The following is a 23,838-nucleotide window of genomic DNA, read 5'->3' on the forward strand; positions in this document are numbered from 1 at the left end:
ACCACGCACGGAACCTAGGCGTCATCCTGGATTCTTCACTCTCAATGAACAGACAAGTCAGCGCCGTATCCTCTTCCTGCTTTAACATTCTTCGCATGCTCAGAAAAACATTTCGCTGGATCCCCTCCAAAACAAGGAAAACAGTCACCCACGCTCTGGTCACGAGCCGACTGGACTACGGAAACACCCTCTACGCAGGTACCACCGCTAAACTCCAGAAGAAACTCCAACGAATCCAAAACGCCTCAGCCAGGCTCATATTAGACATCCCACGCAACGAACACATCTCTGGTCACCTTAAGGACCTCCACTGGCTACCCGTCAATAAGAGGATCACTTTCCGACTGCTTACCCACGCACACAAATCACTCTACGACATCGGACCAGATTGCCTCAACTCTCGACTGTCCTTCTACACCCCCTCCCGCCAACTTCGCTCTTCCAGCCAAGCCTTCGCCACTGTACCTCGCATCAACAAGAACACCATGGGAGGCAGATCCTTTTCATACCTGGCTGCTAAAACATGGAACTCACTCCCCGCTTACCTTCGCCTCACCCAGAACCACCTAGCGTTCAGAAAGCAGCTTAAAACGTGGATATTTGACAAATAATCCTCCTCCCCTTCCTAAGCGCCTTGAAACCCTCTGGGTATGTAGTGCGCTATACAAATGTTATGACTTGACTTGACTTGACAAGCTCTAAATGAGACAGTTGTGTGTGTTCCTGATGTGTGTAGAATCCACTTGGGATTAAGGTCCAGCTGCATTTCCAAACAGGACGTGTAGCTGACCACCTCCCCATGGACCTATCCTTGATAATCAGCTATCATAAAAGGAATTACAAGGACCACCTAAAGACCACATTTATATTGTGATCAGGCATTTGGACTGGGCTGCTTTTTGTGAATGACTCAAAAAACGCACCCAACCAAGCCATAGCACTTTGATTTGTTGCATGCAGTCATTATTTATTATGAAATAAAATATATAAAATCATAGGTCTGCGGGCTTCTCTACTGTTATCCAAATTGGCCACAACACCCAGCAGTAACCATTTCCCTGGGTTTTTTCACTTTTCGCCAATAAGCCACACTTCAAGGCACTTTAGCATTTTAAGGCTTAAGTTTGCCTACAGTAGGGGGCGTGGTCTGGCAGCGACCGAGATGGCCGCCTAGTTTTGAGGCGCTCCGGAGGCGATCCCATCGACCCCCAAAATCCGGCACTGATCCGCCGAAAGTACGGTGTCTAACGCCGGAATCGGGGAGCCCTTTATTTCCGGTGCCTGCAGTCCCCTCCCCGGTGCGAATCCGAGCCCGAGTGACGGAGCTCTGGTTGCTGAAGTTTTGAGGCCGACTGCGGCCTTTGCCACGCAGAGCCGGCGGCGGAGCACCAGCCGCGAGTGAGTGGAGTCGCGGGAAGGAAGCGTTGGACGGCGGTTGGGGGCGGCGCCCGGCATCGGGGGGCCCGGACAGCAGATCGCGGCACCTTCTGCCATCCAGCCGCGGGCTTGCGCTGGACCTGCACGGCGGCGGCTGCGGGACTGGGAGGCGGCCCGCATAGACCCCTGGCGAGTGGACCGAACGGCGGGCCTGCTGTGGACACCTTGCTGCCCGCGCTTCCTGAAGGGACACCTGTTGCCCTCCTGACACTCCCGCTTTGAGCGGCTGGGGGCAGCTGTGGCGGCGTGGGAACCGCCAGGGCTCCTGGGGGGCCTGGACATCTGAGAGCCTCCCAAGGGATTGGAGTGAGGCCCTGCCCTCTAGTTGGCGCCGGGGTTCGGTGGCGTGGCGCGTTGGCGTCGGCGGGGGGCCTCATGCCCTGCCGGCCCGAGACGCGAGAGACTACGCTGGTGGGGCGGGCGCGGCTGGCCCTTGTGCGCCTGTATACTGTGACTGTTGGGTGTTGTAAAGGAAAGATAAATCCAAGATGAACTGATATTTGCAACATTGGGCCCCAGTGGAGAGCGAGCAGTGGCCCCGGGGGCGGAGCGTCCTGTGGCGCGGAGCGCTGGTCGCTAGCCTGTGACTGAGCCTCCCCTTATCTGCGGCTGGGCGCGTGGGTGTACATTGGACAGGAGACCTGCGGTTCTATCTGGCTGACGGGGAGACCTGCTGGGCTGCGGGGCCCCTGTTGCCGCAGGCCGCTGCGCCTACCGGACCTCTCGTTCTGCTGCGAAACTTGGCTGTCGGGAGGGGGCCTGCTTCGCGGGCGGGAGGATCCATACCGACTGCGGACTCTGGTCGTGCACGATAGGACCTCGAAACCCGCGTTCGCCCTGCCTGGGTGGCGACCTGGTGGAGTGACATTGTGAGTGACCGCCTGCCATCCTCTACGACCATGCGGGGCAAGAAGACCACAACGCCTCTAATACGATGGATAACGGCCCGGCGAGGCCCGGATGGAGAGGGTAGTTGGAGAGACAAGGCCCCCCGGTCTCCGGCCTCTTCCGTGGAAGTGCGGGTGGACAAGCGGCACCACCGGGAGGATCCGTCCCCTGGGACGCGGAGGCAGACCTGCAGCCTATCGGCGTCTCCGGATCTGGAGTGAGGGGTCGAACTATATCAACTCTGACTGAAGCACTCCTATGGACATGTAATGTATGATGATATTGTACTGCTTGCCGTGACTATACATACTCCTCGTGTTGCTCTCTCCTGTGGGGGAGGTGGTGGAACTGGTCTGAGCTGGGGTCCTGCATAAACTGGTTTTGCATGAACTAATGTGCTGGAGATGGCGGCTCACCCTCGCCCAAGTGAAGGAGCACTGTCTGCATTAGGGGAGGGTTCCTTATCCGTCATGAGCCTTTGGTTCTGGCGGGGATGTTTGTTGGTTTACTTATGGTACTTCATGGGGGGTCTGAGGGAGAGAGCCCCGGAGGGTGGGATTGGCTGCACCACTCACCCCTAAGGTTATCGTTTTTAAGGGCTACAGGCACTCTGCTGATTGGGGATGTCCGGCGCTGTTGGCCGGAGTGGCAGGGTAGCAGGGTGGAGGGCTGTTAAGGGGGGGAACGGGAGGTTTGGTTCAGGTATTTACTTGTGGTTTCTGCTTTATATCATGGTTTTGATTCCATCAACACACGTGGGGGGCAGGGAGGAGCGGGTGGAGGGAAGGGATGGTCCTTCCACATTCAATACTGGCGGAAGACATGGCAGGCACGCATTCACATAAGACGCAACATATAAACATTTTATCCTGGAATGTGAATGGCCTGCAGAATAAAATCAAGCACACAGTCGTTCTGCAATACCTCCGTAGACATGCTCCTGATGTCGTCCTCCTACAGGAGACGCATCTGCTGGGGAATCACTGTAGGGCCCTGGACAGGTTCGGGTATACCCTCCGGGCACACTCTGGTTTCAAGACAGGCTCCAGGGGTGAGGGCATACTTGTTAAACATTCTCTACCATTGGTTCTGGGACGAAGATGGTACGATCCCCTGGGTCGCTATGTGGCACCGCCCTCTGACCCTCTGCTCACTATACATACCCCGAGGTTACACACGTCCACTCTTCCGGATGTAGGGAGGTTGTTGCTGGAATTGCCCCCAGGGACATTAGTACTGGGTGGAGATTTGAATGATGTAATGGCTAGGGATATAGACAGGTCGTCACCCACGCTGGGTGGGGGGGGGGACTCACCACCTCAGGGACTTTACGCAGGCAATGGGTCTCCTTGATTTGTGGAGGACACACAACCCGCACCTCAGACACTACACACACCTGTCGGCAGCCCATGGGTCCTCCTCCAGGATTGACTATATTTTCACGCGCATGGACAGCATGAACCTGTTTCGGGATGGGCACCTTCATGCTTGAGGTATTTCAGACCATGCACCGGTGGGGGTCCAGTTGCTGGGCCCCACCCGAGACTGGGGTGTTCCCCCTAGGCTTAACTCTTTTCTCTTTAAAGATAAGGACTTTCAAGAGCGCTTCGGGGAGACAGTGGATCAATACTTTGCTGATAACGTAGGCTCCGTGGACTCCCCTGGGATAGTGTGGGAGGCATATAAAACTGTGGCAAGGGATTTTGTGCAGGCTGAAGTAGGGCGGAGGCGTAAAGATAAATATGCACAGGTGGAGCGCTTGGAAGGGGAAACTATGGCTCTGAACAATGAGACGGGGCTCACCCCGGAACGGGACAGGGCCAGACTGCATAGGGCGCGCTTACTTAGCAAAGAAGTGAAGGATCTCCAGACGGAACAAGCACGGGCGCACACACTAGCCACCCAGCGTAGAGTCTATGACATGGGTGATAAGGCGAACAGAATGATTGCCGGGCTGGAAAGGCGAGACCGAGACCATAGTTGGGTGCCGAATATAGAGCACCCGGATGGGTCGGTGAGCACCACGAGCAGGGCCATAGCGGAGGACTTTGCACGCTACTATGAAGAGGTCTACCGCTCCCATACGTCTCGTAATGGCCAGGAATGTTGTGACTTCCTTGCCCCCCTGCAACTTCCGGTCCTGGAGGCGGCAGATAGAGATGTGCTGGAGGCAGATATCACTGTCAAGGAAGTGGAAGAGGCTATGGGGGATTTACAGACGGGGAAGGCCCGAGACCCAACGGGTTTCCGGCGGAGGCGTTCGGCTGTGTAGCCAGCCGCGTTGCGCCACATCTATGCAGTATGCTCCGTGAGGCGCGGGATGTGGGTCACCTCCCGAGGGATCTTCGGTTAGCCACGATTGTGGTGATCCACAAAACGGGGAAACCACGGGGCGCCTGTGGCTCCTACAGGCCTATCTCCCTCCTCAACTACGAGACGAAGGTCCTTGGAAAGATCCTCGTTACGCGCCTGGGAGCGGTGATCCAGTCGCTGGTCCACCCGGACCAGTCGGGCTTCATGCCCCACTGGAACACGAGACTTAACCTACGCCGGCTGTTTGGGGTTCTACAGACAGTCGCCGAGCCCGCGGGAGCTCCGGCGTCCTTGCTCTCCGCGACTCCCATATGGCCTTCGACAGTGTCGAATGGTGTTACATCTACGCCGTCTTGAAGAAATTGGGTTTCGGAGCAAGCTTCTGCTCATGGGTGAAACTGCTGTACGCGGAACCATTGGCGCAAGTCCGAGTGAACAGGGCCACGTCTCGTGAGTTCCGATTGGGACGTGGCACGAGACAGGGATGCCCCCTGCCCCCGACCCTCTTTGCCCTGGCATTGGAGCCGCTGGCGCACTGGGTGAGGACGGACCCTGGGGTGTGGGGGATAGAAATGGATGGCGGATGGGAAGAGCGTATTTCGCTCTACGCCGATGACATCCTGTTATACACCCGGAGACCGGCGGAATCGATCCGGCGCCTAATGACTATATTACGTACTTTCGGGGAATATTCTGGGTACCGGATCAACTGGAGTAAATCCCTTGGCTATGTACTGTCGGGATCCCAACTGCCCGTGGTTGCAGGATGCGAGGGCCTGGTGTGGCAGGAGGCGTTTTGCTATTTAAGTATCTGGATCTCCCCAACGGCCCCGGAGTTCTTCCGACTTAATGTACAGCCGCTACTTGACCGTTTGCACGGAGACGTGCAACACTGGCGCACCCTCCCGGTCTCCCTCATGGGGAGAGCAGTACTTTTCAAAATGATGGCCCTGCCACGACTGCTGTACGTGCTGCAGAGCTCCCCCTTTCCGCACCCAGACCAGGTTTTTAAAACGGTGGAGGCGGAGCAGCGTTCCCTTCTGTGGAGAGGCGGATGCCCGCGGATTGCCCTTAGTAAGCTGCAGCACGGTCCCTATGAGGGGGGACTGGCGGTCCCTGACATTCGCCTCTACTACTGGGCGGCTCAGCTGGCCAATATTAATGGTTGGGTCTTTGCCCCGCAAGAGGAGCTGGCGTATCGGGTGGACCGCTCAGCCCTGGGCGCGGATACCTATCTGGCGGCCCTTTACTCCGGGACACGGCGTAGTCTGCCCTTGCCCCCCCAGACCGCGGTGGTGGTCCAGATATGGAAGCGGGCGACGAAGTTGCTCGGCTGGGAGAAGAAACTAACGGCTCAGACGCCCCTGTGGAAGTACGACTTCCTGAGAGAAGTAGTTAAACTCCGCGATCTGCATAAATGGAGCCTTATTGGCATAGATCTATTGGGTGATGTCTGGAAGAGGGGGCGAGGAGTGGAATTCACGGCTTTGCAGTCTGAATTCCAGATTGGGAATGGAGAATTCCTCCACTACCAACAACTTACACATGCCATACATTCGCATTTATCACAGGGGGACCAACTGCCTGAATACGCCCCACTCGAAGACAGGCTGCTTCTGGACCCAATGATTGATAAGGCTATCTCGTTCACCTACAAGAAACTGACCAATAACCTGCCAGACACACTCGGGCCACTACGGGAAAAATGGGAATCAGATTTGGGCTTGCTAGAAGACGACGACTGGAACGAGGCCCTTCAGTGTCCCAGGGAAGTGGCGATCCGGGCGCGATTCCGTTTGGTACAGCTCCGTATACTCCACAGGTCCTACACCCCGCGCACGGTGCAATTTAAAATGGGGTACGCAACGTCACACTTCTGCCTGAGAGGGTGCGGATACGAGGGCACATTCTTCCACATTCTCTGGGACTGCCCCAAAATTCGTTGCTACTGGGTCAGGTTGAAGGACATAATGGAGGAGGTAGTTGGGGCGGAGGTGCCGCTTGAGGCCAGGTGGCATATCTTAGGAGTCACGGGAGAGGTAACATGGCCTAAGGGAGATAAGGTGTGGTTGGCCTTTGCGAGCATGGTGGCGAAAAGAAATATCGCACGTCTCTGGGGGAGTGACCTGCTGCCAACGATAGAGGAATGGGAAAGAGACTTGGATTGGTGCCAGAGGGCGGAGAAGGTCATATATAACAGTAGGGGTTGCCCCAGAAAATGGGAGAAGATCTGGCAGGCCTGGAGAAGGTGCAGAGGAGAGTGACTGGATGCCTCGGAGGGTGAATAGTGGGGCCCCGCCCTATCGGGCATAGCCCGTGACACGCCTGTGTTCCCTCCTCCCAGGGAGGCTATGGTTTTTCGGCTTAGCTACAAACTGCAGTTCCGCGGGAGGGGAAAGGGAGGAGGGAGGATCCAGTGATAGGGTTAGTTAGATGGGCAGGGGTTGGACTGAAGGCTGTGGTCGGGCTAGAGGGTACGCTGAATTTGAGGTGGAGCATCCCAATGACTGTTTAAGATTGGACTGATGTGATTTTCACACTGTAAGCTACTACTGCTTTTTCACTGCTCCAAAATGTGTATTATGATGGAACTGTTTTTCTTTCAATAAAAAGATTTCCAAAAAAAAAGTTTGCCTACAGTAAATACTTTTGTCTCTTGATAGATGGGAAGCATCCTGCTTAGGTTGGTCCACTTTGTATCTTGATATTTACTAACCTTGTCTGTATTTTAGGGAGTTGGACTATGCTATGCTACGGCGCCTGGAGAAGAGGATCTTGGTGGACCTCCCCTGTAAAGAAGCACGGCAGGCCATGATCTGGCATTGGCTGCCCCCGGTGAGCAACAGTGGAGTGGAGCTGAGGACTGATCTGGAGTACAGTGTGCTGGGACAGGTATGTATGTATGTATGTATGTATGTATGTATGTATGTATGTATGTATGTATGTATGTATGCATGTAAGTATGTATGTATGTATGTATGTATGCATGTATGCAGAGGGCTAACCTAGCCAAGGGGAACATAGCGCTATACACAGCCAGGGGCCAAGAATCTGATTTAACATCATTTATAGGGTATAGGGGAGGTGGGACTTCTGCAATCAGTAATGGGTAGGAGGCTTTCCAAGTCGTTGAGATGTAATGTTTTTGTATTTATAGAGTGCCAATCTAGCTTAAAACCTGCTTTGAAAACTCGATTTAAGTGCTTGTTCTTAACTGTACGCATGAGAGGTTGCACATGTGTAGGTTTAAGAAAAATTCAAGCAATTAAAATGTCAATGAACAGGGTAGTCACAATGTCATGATATCACAGATGATGGCATTGAATGAATAATTGCCCATGTACACCCAGCTATACTCTCCTTTGTTGTGTCCCTCACTGTTTTGGGAGTATTTCGGATTGACAGTCATGATTCATTATAAAACAATATGTGATGTCATCATTTAAAGTACCAACACTTTGTGACAATGTTCATAACATAAGCTTCTACTATCTTCATAGTGCAAAGACAGTGATCGTTTTCAAACAGGTTTTTATTTTGCAGTGGATTACAGAATCAAATTCACAATAAAGCAATAGATTAAGTAAAACGTAATACAATGCGAGCCACTGAGAAAAACCCTTCGGTTTGTTTCATTGAATAAAGTTGGTTTCTTGACAGAGATCGCTAACCCATCAACGCAAGGTGTCTATTCTCAATGTCAGTGATACGAAAATATATCCTAGGAATTTTACAAGTCAGTGAGCGGTGGCCATGGTTGGAGATTGTATTCAGCTCTTTCATATCCCAAAGTATGATAATTTTGATAAGTGACATTTGATTTTGATTTGATAATAATCGAAGTTTAAAGTTTCTGATATTAATTTGCTCTTCTTTCCGTCGCTTCATGCATTCAATGTGCCTAGATCAGTCGTTGGTAATAAAGAAAGTGCAAATGAAATAAAGTGTAATAAGAAAATTATATATATCAAGATGTTCTAGGTGTATGCCACTTCTATATGAGCAACATTTGAGAATAGATAAACTTTTCTATATTCGTTTTTACAAAAAATAAAGCCAAATTTGTTCCGTAGTCACCCTGGATGGCTTATACACCATTCTCTAGGAGGCAATGAAGAAACGTCTTCACATTCCCTTACAGACCCCAAACGTTCAGCACTTCATCTAATGACTGTTCTCATGTTTTGGACAATTCAGTTGCCCCTCTCAATCACTTCTCCAATTTGATCAGAGCCTGTAAGTTTAGATCTCCTCTCGATCCAATACGCATAAATGTAATCCATCCGGACATTCCATAGCCCAATACAGTACTGCACAAAATAACCGGGACACCATCATTTTTGGCAGCATTTGGGCTTGTGAGGGGGTTCCGAGTCCCACAGAATGTGTTGCCCTCATTGGGGTACTCCAAGCCCCATTATACATCGCAGCAGTAAGGAGGTGGAGCTTGCCTCCAAAACACGCTATTAAGTGCCAGCAGCAATTACGCTGCACGGGACACCATCATTTTTGGCAGCGTTTGGGCTTGTGAGGGGGGTTCTGTGCCCCAGAGACTATGTCACCCTCACTGAGTGACTCCAAGCCCCATTGAACATTGCGTCATTAAAGAGGCGGGCTTGCCAGCTAAACTCGCCATTAAGTATCAACAGCAATCCCTCTACGGGGGACACCTTCATTTTTTGAAGCATTTGGGCTTGTGAGGGGGTTTTGTGCCCCAGAGACTGTGTCGCCGTAACTGTGAGATTCCAAGCTTCATTGGACATTGTGGTAAGGAGATAGGGCTTGCAACCGAAACGCGTTGATAAGCATCAACAGCAGTACCACAGCAGTGGATGTGCCCCGTCAAAGCCTGGGCCAAGGATGAGCCCTTTCTGCGCCCATCAGCGACAGGAAGAGGCAGGGTAGGGCCACCCCCCTTAGCCATTTGGTAAAGGTACTGTCTTTCCCTACCTTAAAGAACTTTGGCCTGATGTGCACTTGAATTATTCTGAAATCTTTTATATCTCAGGTTAACTCTTCTCCTGACTGTCGTTTGACTGCCTGTGTGGATGAACTACCTGTGGATTGTTTATTCCTACTCAAAGAACTTATAAGTTGAAAAGCATTCTTTATTACTTAGATAGTAGTTGTTTTTAGCTAAATTCAATTTTAAGTAATTCGTTTTTGTGTGTGATTTTAGTTAGTTAATCTTGGAAAATCTATATTGTGAAAGTTGAAGAAATTGATGTACATAGACAGCATTCATTCCCCTTCTTCTCCCACTCCTCTCCCTGTGAGCACCATGGATACTGTAAATTATTGACCGTATCACCCTGCCAGTAAGAGCCCGTACCCATATGCATATGTACAGCCATTCTAGGCACCATGGCCTTTTTCCCATTGGAATCCCCGGCTTCCCTCCTGCGCGTATCTTAAAACACCCTCTCTCATGCATAGACCATGAAACCCTCTCCCTCTGCGCGACCCTGCTGTGAAAGGCAACTCTCCTGCTTGACCCGCACAAACCCCCCCCCCATTCCCTCTTGAAGAGGCATCCTTCGCCTTAGCTGACGTAGCCCTCCCCAGCTGCACCTGACTGCCCCCGCTCTCTCATGTACGGGTCATCAGATCTCTCTCTCTCTCTCTCTCTGTGTGACTCTGTCCCTGTGTCCACCCTGGCTACCCCTCCCTTCTCCTCACATGGGCAAGTCATAAACCTTCTTCTTCTGCGAGACCCTGTCCTTGAGAGTCACGGCCGCGCCTGACCAACACCTCCTTCCCTTCTATGAATGCCCCTCTGTTGACAAGCCTTCCTTCCGCGCTCGATTGTCCACGCGGCATGAATACCACTCCTTTGATGACCCCCTTCCCCCGAGTCCGGCTGACCACACATGTCCGAGGCCATCGCCTGAGCCAGGAGATACCATTTACTGCCCTTATTGTATGAAGTCACTCCTCTTCAAAGGAACCACTATTGATCCTAGCCACCCCACCCCCTGGGCTATGATCAGGCGCACACATCCTACGGAACACTCAGCTGCGTGATTGCCCTCCCTTCTTATCAGCAGGTCAAGGGTCCCCATTGTGAACATATGTGGGGTAGGATTGACACGAGGATTATAGGGATGTCTTTCTTTTGCGTCATACTGTCCTGATTGTACTATCAAGTGTTTTGTAAGGTATAAAAGCAAGAGTCTCAGCTCACTTGTTAGAGCACCTCCCGAAAGACACTGTGTTTCGTGTCCGAAATGACTGGCTCTCCTCATGAGAATTAAACTCTGATCTTGATTCCTGCTTCCAGCGCCCGTCTCTTTATTTGGTAATTATTCAGCATGGGAACTAAGAGGCGGTTTGCGCCAGCGGCCCGGGCATCGATAGAATTATGGGTTCATTTTCAACAATTGGCGTCCCAACGCGGGGTCCATCAGTGACATAAGGTTCGGTAAGAGAGATCCAGACGAAGAAGTGAACATCTAAATGATCGGGGTATGCCTGCCTTGAGAGGGCCCTCGCCCGGCTGCCGATCGAAAAGAACTTCACCAATTCTGAACGGACCTCTCTTGAGTGACCTATTGTCCTGACTGGAATCCCACAGGAATGCTACATGGAGTAAGAGAACGATCGGGCGCTGGAGGAGGAAGTCGAAGAACTGTCCGTATGGTCCGGTCCGGGTAAGATTAAGTAGGGTGTTTTTACGCCTGATTGGTAGGGTGGTTCTATCCGCCTGATTGATTGATTGATTGTATTGAAATCGGTATTTGTATACTGATATTGTTGGTATTGGTTCATTTAGCTTTGAAGGCTACTTGACATATTGGTTCTCTTTTGAGAACGAGACATTCTCTGTTTGCAAACAGCGGCGAATAGGAACGTCGTCCCTCTTTGCAGATAGAGAAGGGTAGGTAATGTAGACTTTTGTCCCCGTTGTAATCCGTCATGCCTACTTTTCTCCCCACTGATTGTTTGAAATCGATTAATAATCGATTGTTGCTCTTTGAGATCTTCCCTGTCTACAAACTGAGACGAGTAGAAATATTCTGTCTTCCTTTCTGGATAGCGAAGGGCAGGTAATGCAGACGTTTGTCCCCGTTGTAATCCGTCATGCCTGTTTTTCTCCCCACTGATTGGTTGGTTGCCTGGACATTGTTGTTCCAGGAATTGTTTCGTTTGAGGTATTTTCTGCCTGCAAACAACGTGGAATAGAAATATTCTATCTAGTCTTTGCAAGTAGTAAAGGGTAGGTTATGCCCCTTTGTGAATTCGTCAGTCCTACCCACTCCCCACTGTTTGGGGGGTAGCTCGCATGGTCCGCCCAGGAGACTACCCTTATGGAGGACATATGCTCCCCGCTCATGGGCCATTTAGTGGAAGTAGACCATCTGGTCCGTCCAGGAGGCTACCCTAGTAAGTGGAAGTACATCGCTCGGTCTGTCCAGGATGATACCCTAATGAAGGAATATATGTTTCCCTTTTGATCGATAATCTCGTTCCACCCCGGACCATTTATTGGAGGGAACTCGTCTGGTCCGTCCAGAAGTACCCCCTAGTGAAAAGGACACATAAAAATATGAAGTGATCACCGTTCCCTACTAACAGAAAGCTTTAGCTCGAAACACGCTAAGGAAGAGAAAGAAAAATAAAAAGAAATCAGGCTAAGTCAGTAACCCCCTGATGAGCTTTTGACTTCACTAAAAATAAGAAACATTAGAAATAGTTCGTAATAAGAAATGTAAAATGGCTAAAAGTTTGACAGCAAAAATAGCCACGAGGCAGCTAGGCTTCACTGCCTATTCCTGCTCCCAACATGTCTGCCTCATTGCCCGCCACGCCCAAATACCGGTCACATGAAATAGAAACAATTCAATAGGTACCTACCCCCATTCCGGAAGCTCCCGAAGTGCAACAGGTCCGCGGTTACGCCCATCCGGAAGGCGAGGCCTCGAGGCACGAGGGGCTCGCCTGGCCACGGTCGGTAGGAGATGATGTTGGGCAGGCGGTCTAAAGAATGACAAAGACCTCTCCATCTCTTCTCTTCTGCTGCCCTGCAGGCCACGGGGGGAGGGAGCTGTCTTGCCTCAGCCGCCGACCACTCCCCACCCCCTCTCTTGCCTGATCTGGCCATCAACGAGGACCGGAGCCAAGGCGAGGTCGGACAACCCTGGGAGTTGCAGATAGTCCCGCCACATGACCACGCCTGACAGTTGCAAGTAGTCCCGCCACATGCCATCGCCTGCATAGTTACAGGTAGTCCCGCCACATGTCGACGCCTGGACGGTTCCAGGTAGTCCCGCCACATGTCAAGAGAAAAGGGGGGGCTGTCTTGCCTCAGCCGCCGACCACCCCCCCCATCTTCAATAGCCAGCACGGCCAATGTCGAAGCGACGGAGCCGAAGAACGGCGCGGGGTCGCTGGAAGGGGGAGGCGGCGCGAACGAGCCTCCCCCACCTCCCTCCAGGTGGAGGCTTCCAGCGACACCCCCAATGCTCTTACTTAAAGAGGGTCAACATCAAAAAGCGGTCTTCTGCCCAGGACGGGCACACGCTCCATGCCTTCTCTCCTCAACCTTGAAGATTCTATAAGAGCCGGGGGGGCACCCCGATCCCTCCGCATGGGCGCCCCCGCCCCCTCACTGGGAACCACGACATCGGTGCAACTCCTGCCGGCGCCAGCCTCGGATAGGAAATGGCTAAAAAGCAGCCACGGCACAGACTTGTTCAGTTCCGGTGGAACACCAGAATGACCCGGTAGGAAAATTGTTGCCGCCCTCCCCACTCTTTGACTAATGGTCCATATTGTTAGAACTGTTAACCACATGATTCAAAACTTTTTGAGCTTCCAACGGAAGGTTCTGGTCCAACCACGAGTCATTGGAGATATTCTGACTGTGCTGGAACTCGCCTGACCCCACCCAAAATGGCGCCGACACAAAATAAGACTTTTTGAATAAACTTTGTCGCACCCTGACCACGCAGCTTTTTGCCCCGAGATATGTATGTAGTTTTCTTGGATAATGAAAGTAGATACGAAGGATATTGAGTATGTGCTTGGACAATGAACTGACTTAGGGTGGGTACTGATTATGATTTGGAAAATGAATTGGTGTAATTTAGGTAATGAATGAACATTGGATAATGAATTTATGAATTTATTAAAGATGAATTACTGACATGCATCATGCTTGCTCTGTAGGGAAGTTTAATGCGATTTTATTGCACTGCTGCACTTTATGCAATGAACTGCCACCAATTCCGTTCAACACTTTTTATTAAAAGTATTTTGAAAAAGAAAGCATGGTTGTGGCAGTAGCATTAATGAGCTTTGGATGTCTTACTACTGTGAGCGAAGAATAAGTATGATGAAGGATGTAGATCAAAAAAGGATCAGATACTTAGCAGCTACATTATGTGTCACAGGCAGCCAGAAAGGTGTTTTAGACACCCTTACGACCAAGTAACTCATGTAGATACGCAGATCGTCAATGATTATCTATCTGACATTACTGGTGCCTCTGGGCTTAAACGCCGAGATGGTAAAGAAATGCAGTACGTGGAGATAGGTCGAGTATGTGGTAGGTAAAAACATTTTCAAACTGCTGCATGCTGATGTACTTTGAATGCTGCCCCCCACCCCTTCTTTTTCCTCCCTTCTGCAGGTCACGTCAGAACGGCGGCTGAAGTGTGGAAGAGCAATGGTCGGACCACCGACGAAAAGGGAAAGAGGGAATATGTGCATAGTCCTCATAACGATAAGTTTTCAAAAGACGTAGACTTAAACATGACTGTTCCTCCTTAGAGCATAGCAACTGGGAGGATGGACTGACATAGAAACTGGACAGGTACTGAATGACGAAAAGTTGACTAGAAATGACGCATTAAATAATGTAACTGGACGTTTGACTAGGTAGGGAAAGGACAAAGAAAAATATACGGGTAAGGGTTACCACGGCACCACCCGTCTGGGAAGTTAGAAATGTTGCTGATGTTCAAAATGCACTGCCCCCCTTTCTCACACTCTTATAGATATAGCCAAGCTGTCCGACTGTTCTCCCGATCAATACTTGCCGTTGCCTCAGTCTGGAGAACTTCCCACCAAAGGAAGGAACTGAAAAATGGTTTAAGATCCAACCATGGGTAAATAGCGCGACCAGGTTAATTTCTAACCGACCAACCAAGGTGTAAGTATTGGCAATTGAGAACACTCACAGAGATAATGGGCGAGAAAGAAAAGGAGGGAAGGGTAGAAAGAGCTAAGCACACAGATAAATAGGATAGTAAAGATACGTAGGATATAATATGGATTTTGTTGGCCACCTGTTGTTTTCTGTTTTGTTGTGAATGTCTTATATATGTGTAATGCATGTGCCGTCTTCCCTGTCTGAGTTTGTGTGTGTGTAATGTATGGATTTATGTCTTCCCTCTGTCTGTATCTGCGTGTTACCTGACCTTTGCTGTTCTGTGTTGTGAGCGCACTAAATGACCTATTTTCGTACGCGTCTCTCTCTCTCTCTCCCTCTCTCTCTCTCTCTCTCTCTCTCTCTCTCTCTCTCTCACCACCCCCTTATCTCTCTCTCTCTCTCTCTCTCTCTCCCTACATGTCATACGTGTACCGAATGGCTCGTTTAGATTGCGGACGACTCTCGCTCTCTATGAGAGTCTCCCTATTTTCTCTCCCTCTTTTTGGTAAAATTGTGCCCCACCGGCACCAGTCTGATTTGATACATATTGAACGCGAAGGTGTTCAGCGAAATTGACCGAAACTAAAAATTAATTATATCTCGCCATATTACTACCTCTCCTTTCTGCAAAATGAATGAACTTGAATTGGCTGAGAAGGAAAGGACAGGTAAGACGACTAAAGTCCCCCAAATCTGGCCATTTATAGAGGAACTGTATGTCAATGGCACCTTATGTCTGTTCTTCAGAGACGAACGCCAACGTCTAGATTGAACCCCCAATGCCCAGATTGCCCCACCCCCTTTTGCACCCAAGCGCAAGCGCCCGAAGCATCCCCGCCCCATTTTTGATAGACCCCAGTTGCTGTCTCGAATATAAACATGATGACCATGAGTAGCTGTTGACCCCCGAGAAAACCCTGTTTTGCCTGACTCTCGATGATGGCACCCCCGCCCTGTTTGAAAAGGTTAGCCAGTCCTGAAGGGAAATGCTCTGTAATGTTGAATATGATGTAATGCACAGTTGATGGGAATCTCATTTACCTCACTTGATTTATAAATAAGACGATGAATAGACCTGCCATGAACCCAGTAGGAATACTGACACATGCACTGCTTAGTAATGGACCTCTGACTGTGACCAATGAGCGTATCTCCCAAATGCGTAGAATTGAGGGAGGAATTCACATGCGTAGATATCTTCTTTTGCCATTTCTCTGAAACCTTGTCTTGTACCTATTCAAAGATTCACGATCACCGAAGGAGATGGGTCAGATGCGACATACAGCCTGACTGCAGATCTTGGGACACGTGTGACCTCGACCAAAGGTGGAGCCGCAGAGCAACAGGATACGGGACGAGACCGCAATTTCAACGTGGAAAATGAAAAACGACGGGCCGCCTTGAAGCCCTCCGTCTGCTAACCCACGTGTGCCTGGAGTCTCCGTCCCCCTTCTTTGGGCTCGATTGATGGGCCTGCCTGCTTGTTATCCTTTGCTCCCTTGGTCCCTTTTGTGTGTCCCAGGAACTCTGACCCAACTCCCCCCTCTCTCTCCAATCGACTATTTGAACCACACTCACCCTCATTCCCACGTGACTTTTTGCCAAAGGAAAAGAACTGCATACCAGTGGGAATAGGGTGTTGCCACGGAAGTGTAGGTGCCGAGCATAAGGCGCCGCCAAACAGATTGTTTAGGGAACAGGACTGTGGTCTAACAGCAGAGGACTGACCGCACCCTGCAACGCGTAAGGATAGAACCGAGCTGGACCTATAGCTCCCCCGCCGGTGCTCAACAGCGCCAACGAAAGTACACGGACTAGAGCCTACCAGTGATGGCTCAATGATACAAAGACACTGTGACGAAGAAATCTTGTGTATTGAACTGAATTCCGCTCTCAACTACCTGGTCAAAACTGTTCATTGGTCACATTTTTAAGTTAGAAAGATTTATGCTATGTAGTGCGTTTAATTGTCAGGAACACAACGAAAATGTAATTTCCTATGTGCTGCATTCTGCCCGTCACCTCGACTGTCTATGATTGTACGCCAAATGTTAGTATCGACAAAATGCTAATTCATCAACGATGCCTGTCTACCTGTAAACCCATCAATTGCAAAAATGACTGCTGTTATGTAAAAAGGGGCGACTGTGAAAGTTGAAGAAATTGATGTACATAGACAGCATTCATTCCCCTTCTTCTCCCACTCCTCTCCCTGTGAGCACCATGGATACTGTAAATTATTGACCGTATCACCCTGCCAGTAAGAGCCCGTACCCATATGCATATGTACAGCCATTCTAGGCACCATGGCCTTTTTCCCATTGGAATCCCCGGCTTCCCTCCTGCGCGTATCTTAAAACACCCTCTCTCATGCATAGACCATGAAACCCTCTCCCTCTGCGCGACCCTGCTGTGAAAGGCAACTCTCCTGCTTGACCCGCACAAAACCCCCCCCCATTCCCTCTTGAAGAGGCATCCTTCGCCTTAGCTGACGTAGCCCTCCCCAGCTGCACCTGACTGCCCCCGCTCTCTCATGTACGGGTCATCAGATCTCTCTCTCTCTCTCTCTCTCTCTGTGTGACTCTGTCCCTGTGCCCACCCTGGCTACCCCTCCCTTCTCCTCACATGGGCAAGTCATAAACCTTCTTCTTCTGCGAGACCCTGTCCTTGAGAGTCACGGCCGCGCCTGACCAACACCTCCTTCCCTTCCATGAATGCCCCTCTGTTGACAAGCCTTCCTTCCGCGCTCGATTGTCCACGCGGCATGAATACCACTCCTTTGATGACCCCCTTCCCCCGAGTCCGGCTGACCACACATGTCCGAGGCCATCGCCTGAGCCAGGAGATACCATTTACTGCCCTTATTGTATGAAGTCACTCCTCTTCAAAGGAACCACTATTGATCCTAGCCACCCCACCCCCTGGGCTATGATCAGGCGCACACATCCTACGGAACACTCAGCTGCGTGATTGCCCTCCCCTCTTATCAGCAGGTCAAGGGTCCCCATTGTGAACATATGTGGGGTAGGATTGACACGAGGATTATAGGGATGTCTTTCTTTTGCGTCATACTGTCCTGATTGTACTATCAAGTGTTTTGTAAGGTATAAAAGCAAGAGTCTCAGCTCACTTGTTAGAGCACCTCCCGAAAGACACTGTGTTTCGTGTCCGAAATGACTGGCTCTCCTCATGAGAATTAAACTCTGATCTTGATTCCTGCTTCCAGCGCCCGTCTCTTTATTTGGTAATTATTCAGCATGGGAACTAAGAGGCGGTTTGCGCCAGCGGCCCGGGCATCGATAGAATTATGGGTTCATTTTCAACATATAGTTTTTCATTCCTTCTGCTCAGGAAGTATTGCAAGGCGTATAGTATCTGAATACAGTGGCTGAATTGATTTATTGTATTCTCAACCTTCATGTGGGGTTTCTGTGTATTTAGCTTTCACTCTTCCCCTGCTCTCATTTTAGTATTGGTAAGCGCAAAGCAACTGAACCGGTTCAGGGAGCCTCCAAAAACAGAAAGGCACCATACAAGTCTAACAATTGTACCCTAAGTGAGATTGACCACTTGATTGAAGAAGTTGAATCCATTATAGGCACAGATAGCCCACATGACGATAAGGGGGTTCCTGCTGGGAAATTGAAACACTACTCAAACTCTCACAGATGTCTTCAATGAAAGCTGTTAAGATGTCCCAAATGGCCTCCCTAGAGCCATGTCACCCACAGCCCACCGACAATGACAATCTAGAGATCCCTGATGTTTCCAGAGAATATTCCCAAGTATTAGACATACCATGCAGTAACCTTTTTTTGCCGCTATTTGATATACGAGGAACCCCAACAGCTCTTGAGATTCCGGCTGAGGAGGTTGGGTGATCGACCCGAAGGAAACTTTATCACCTAAAATGGAGGATCCTATTGTACAAATTAAAGTGCTGAGGTCAGAGACAGAGGTTTGTAAGACTTTGATACCCCAACTAACAAGCATGGTTAAGCAATTTATTACTGATAAGTTGGTAACTAGCACCAATAATCGCGATGAATTGAACAGCTCTATGGCAAGGACAATAGTGTCCACCTCAGGGATACATATGGGTATACACCTGTTACAACGCAACTTTTACAACTACCTACCATTACAACGCAACTTTTACAACGCATACCATTACAACGCATTGGTAGGTAGTTGTAATGGTATGCGTTGTAACGTCATACATCCATACATATGACTTCTAGCTCCCTAGAGATTAGTAATGGCATTACTGAAAGGTATGATAGAGGGACTGCCCAGGAATTCCTGAGTAAGGTTTATATTGGGGAGCATAGATCTGAGAGGAGGTCAGTTGTCCTCTATCCACCTAACTCGGGTAAAGATACTCCAAGGGCTGTGTCGACAGGGACCAACAACTGGTTGCAGTATGATTATAAGAAAGCACAGTATGATAATGATAGAGGGCCTTCACATGCCTCTAAGATTTACATGGTAAATGTACCCAAGCTCTCTTCCCCTGCAAGCTGTGAAGGGCCAGATTTACTTAAGAATAAAGTTATTCATTGGGTACCCCATGTGAGGGGTTTTAGGTCAATCATTGGGAAAGATATTCGTAGGGTTAAAAGACTCGCTAAACACAGTCAAAAGCTAGATTGTATCGAACAAACTTTGGTCAGTGGAAAGCTAGCAGACAATCTGGTGGCTTTTGATGCTAGGACCAGACCTCCACTAGGTTCTAATATTCATTTTAAATATCAGTGGATGAGCATTAGGTGTACTAACACTCTGCACAATCTACAACATCCAGCAGTAGGTGACTATGCATTTGGGGAAATTGATTGTCTATATCATGCAATCCGTTCCCACTTACTTGTCTACTACATCTAAAACCTATTTGCGATAATACCAGTATTAGTCTGGCAAGCCAGTCGCTTATCTCCTACTGTCAATGCAGCTGTAGATGCTAGTTTGTACATCACTCTTTCCGGTACTCAGGGTCCAACTGAGTTGAATAACCAGGGGACTGACTCTAGTATCTATGACTAAGTTCTCTTGGTCAACCCTCGTCCAACATTAGATATGCTTTTGGAGAATTCTTACTCAATTATATTTGCACCTTCACCAGATCCAACTGCAGAGGTTCCAATAGTGTCCTGGAGTATGGCTGGACTAAAGCCTACAATTACACTTCCTGACTAAAATGATTTTATAGAAAAATTCAACATCTGCCTCCACCCCAAATAATTGTGGAAGGCTTTCTGGTGGGCTGTTAATATGGGTTAGAGACTCCCTCAATTGCACAATTGGGCAGTTGGCCATAGATTGTCCCGATACTATAGGTGTTCAAGTAAGGGATTATAAGAACAACACTTTGAGATTTACAATGTTTATGCATGAGACACAAAGAGAGGTAAGCTGTCAAAAGCATTGCAAACCTTTCAAGAACAACTAGACAAGAGAGAGTGCCATCCCCATCTTATCATAGCGGGTGATTTTAACACCACCTTGACGCCGCTAGATAGGGAGGACTTCACCCTAACAAGAGTGGAAGTTGACCAATGGGCTAGCCCTGATAAAAAAAGAAGTGGTTCCAAGTAGCCCTACAATTGAAGGTTTTGACATTAGAACTTGGGTTAAGGGCAGTCAACAGCAGAACAAAGTCTGACAAAGAAGGGAATCCAACCTATAATAGAACAAACTGCACAAGTCGTATTGACTACGTCCTGGTTGATCTGAGGCTGTGGCATAATATTAAGGATAAGGTAGTTAGGGAAAGACTCGAGAGTGACCATAATCCCTAATGTCTTAGTATGTCTTCATATGGAAAGCGGCCATCTGACTCTCTCCCACGCTGTACCACACTGGACATTGTATCCACTAACGAGTAACGTCACCTAAAAGTGGCATCATCTTGCACTACAACATGACTCTCTTTCCCACAGTCACCATGACTTAAGAGCAACTCTAGTTAATCTAGATGGTATTTAGTCAGGGGGTGGTGACATAGAGAAAGTAAATAGCATCTACTCCTGCTTCATTTTCATTGCTGTGCACTTTCCCACATACTAAATCGAAAGCTCAAAACCCTAACTTATGGTTTTATGAGGAGTGTCTATGGAACATACTATTCAGAATAAATTATTCTTATGAGCTGCACGGTACGCCAATACAGCTCAGCTTGGCAGTGTCTGTCATGGATCTTGCAGAGAGTTGAGTTCAACTGTGGATGACTGTAGACCAGCCTCCGGTCACTGCAGGTTGCGTGGTTACAGTGAGCCATATCATTTGTGTTGCAGCATGTAACCAGTGCCACTCATCCTCTTTGTGAGGCTTGACTCTGTCCTAGTCCTTGTGGGATCATATTGGAAAGAACCAGCCGCTCACAATCTTGCTGATTTCCAGAAGGCATCGATGGAGCTTCTCCTTGCCGGAAGTGAGTTCCAGGGCGTAGCCTCTTGTAAGGAGAAGGTTGCCCCTATTTGCTTCTTCTTGTGGCCATCATGATCAGTTCAGGTGTCGGTCTCAAGAGCAGTATTCTATTCTGTGGTTTCTACTGTGCTTTGCATGCAGGAAGGCTGGACAGTGCCATTGTCTGTGGCCGGTGGGATGTGGTCACAAAAGCTGATGTGTAACAGTTTTCTTACAGAGCATTAGCAATCTTTGGAGCCAACTCAGAGGTAAAGTGAACCCCCAATAAAGGCCATTTGTATATTCGGGGGGAGGCAACATTAGGAAGATGGTTGCTTGAAGCTTCTGTACGAATCCTAGATCAGAGAAAGTTCATTTTAGGGTCTGAATGGTGTAAAAGGCGATTTATGCGACTTGGTTTACCTGAGGAGCAATTGAAAGGCTCCATCCATAATAGCAACGTGGTGGATTTAGCCACACAACTGCTAAAGGCAAATACATGCCACCAGGAAATACCCAGTAACAGTAAGCTCCATTTACACTAAGCAGTACGTTGAAAGAGCAGCCCTTCACTATTGCCACTATATTATTCTTGTTTTGCTTGAGCACTTTTCTTGTAGCTTCCATAGCATTTGTCAGTTTTTATCAGTGAAAATTAAAAGGAAAAAGCCCTCGGAGCCAGCCTTCCTTGGCACAGTTGGTCATAGGCCACCACCAGGGGTGGAGAGGTCATCTGGGACAGGTGGAGATCAACCTGCTGGCATTGTGGGCCTTTTGTCTGGCCCTGTAAGTCTTCCTACCAGCCATCCAAAGGAAGCTGGTTCAGGTCCTGACGGACAATAACACCTCTATGAGGGACTGCAACAAGCTGGACATGTTGCGGGGTCCTGCGTCCGGTACCAAGAATCAGTTTGTCTCTGAAGCTGGCTGGAGCGTCAGGGCATTTACCAAGTCATGAACCACCTGCCGGGATCATTGAACGCTGGGGCAGACTAACTCCCTAACTCCCCTGGCAGTGCTTCACAGATCATGAATGTTGGTTACACCCGAGGTGCCATAAGGCATCTCCCAGCGATCAAGAGAACCATGGCTAGCTCTTTTAGCCACAGAGAATTATCATAGTCCAAACATTTGCCCGCTGGAGTTCCCAAGAAGGCTCCCTCTTGTAGATGCATTTCAGATGGAGTGGAGCACATGACACAGGTGCACCTGGATGCCACTGCCTCTCCTTCCCCGAGCTCTGAAGAGGATGAAGATGGGCCCAAGTCATCCTAGTGGCTCTGGATTGGGCAAGGAGAGGGTGGGACTTCTGGGCATGAGCGTGTGTCCCCCGATCAGACTGCTGCTTTGGGAGTAACTACAATCGCAGTACCCAGGGTCATGAATGTGCATTCTTAGCACAGAGATTGAGCTGCAGCAGATAACTGCCTGGTGTGGCTCCTTCAATGTGAACAAACCAAAGTGTCAACGGTCTCGTTGCTTGTTTGAGCTCAGGCGTAGCAGGGACTTGCTGTGGACTCTTTGAAAGTTATTTCTTGACCCTTTTAGCCTTTTTACGTTTTTATCACTTTAACCCTAACATCTCCCAAATCCGGAAAACCACTTCCGTTTCAAGTGCGGCCATGACAGTCCATTTAATAATATTATCTGAAAGGGTACTTGATGACATTGAGAGACCAGTGCACCCTGTTCAGTAGGTTTTGCGTTTTGGAAACACCTTCACAAGTGAATCCATAACAACAGTAAGCCTGGCCACAACTGACCAAAAGGATAGGGACAACATATCTATGGAGGTTGTGACACATGAATGCATTATTATTAAAGGTTGGCAATGTGACAAGTTACTTGTGGAGCTGGGGACAGGACAAGGGTGTCCCATGCCTTCACTTCCATTATTTTCAATGTGCCAATGGCTGCTGGAACAAATGGGTGCCATTGTTTTCCTGGCATGGAAGGTCAGGGAAACTGACGCTGAATGCATATCCTGATGATCAATACTGCAAAAGCAGCCAAAGCTCCAGTAGATTTAGTAGAAGAGAGAAAACATTTTGAACATGGAAGGAAGATTGAAGTTACGTTGAAGGGAATAACCACTGTATCAGTGGGCCTGAGTAGACACACTACACAAGGGAACAAATGACTTTAGGTTTTAAATCTGATTTATCAAATGAAGTTATTATCTGATTTTTGAGTAGATCAAAAGACGCCAGATCAATGACAAAACATATCCCTTAATGTCATACGGAAAAACTGCCTATTAGAACCAAAGTGTGTTTCATTGTATAATAGTCATGTCATCTTATGTCAGCAAATCATGGTCAGAGACATTGGAATTGTGCGGCAGAAAGGACCAAAGCGACTAAATTATATGGCAAGAAAAGGCAAATTATGGGACATAATGCAGCACACTTTGTCTTTGTGGCAGTATTACTTCATTACTGTTTAATTTTTACAAATGTTCACACTTTCTGGGCTTAGTATCAGTTTAACGCATACATACAGTGATCCGCAACTGATAGGTGGCACTGGTGATACTTAACAGTGAACCTTTCATTGTGTGGCAATACATGTGACATTTTTGTAAGAACCTTTTCTCGTGGGAGCTGAAAATTTGTTTTTTCTGTTAAAGTCTGCAAATTGTA

General features: G+C 49.0%; 1 protein-coding gene across 1 annotated transcript in view; it reads left to right on the forward strand.

The window, feature by feature from the left end:
* The window catches only part of KATNAL2 (katanin catalytic subunit A1 like 2), a 306,132-nt gene that overhangs the window by 260,922 nt on the left and 21,372 nt on the right, over positions 1-23,838 (forward strand). The window contains exon 7 of the mRNA XM_086963443.1: positions 7,371-7,530. Coding sequence (XP_086819569.1) covers positions 7,371-7,530 — 160 coding nt within the window. The remainder of the gene's footprint in view (positions 1-7,370; positions 7,531-23,838) is intronic.

Source organism: Lissotriton vulgaris, chromosome 3_1, assembly GCF_964263255.1.
Source record: "Lissotriton vulgaris chromosome 3_1, aLisVul1.2, whole genome shotgun sequence".
Lineage (NCBI taxonomy): Eukaryota > Metazoa > Chordata > Amphibia > Caudata > Salamandridae > Lissotriton > Lissotriton vulgaris.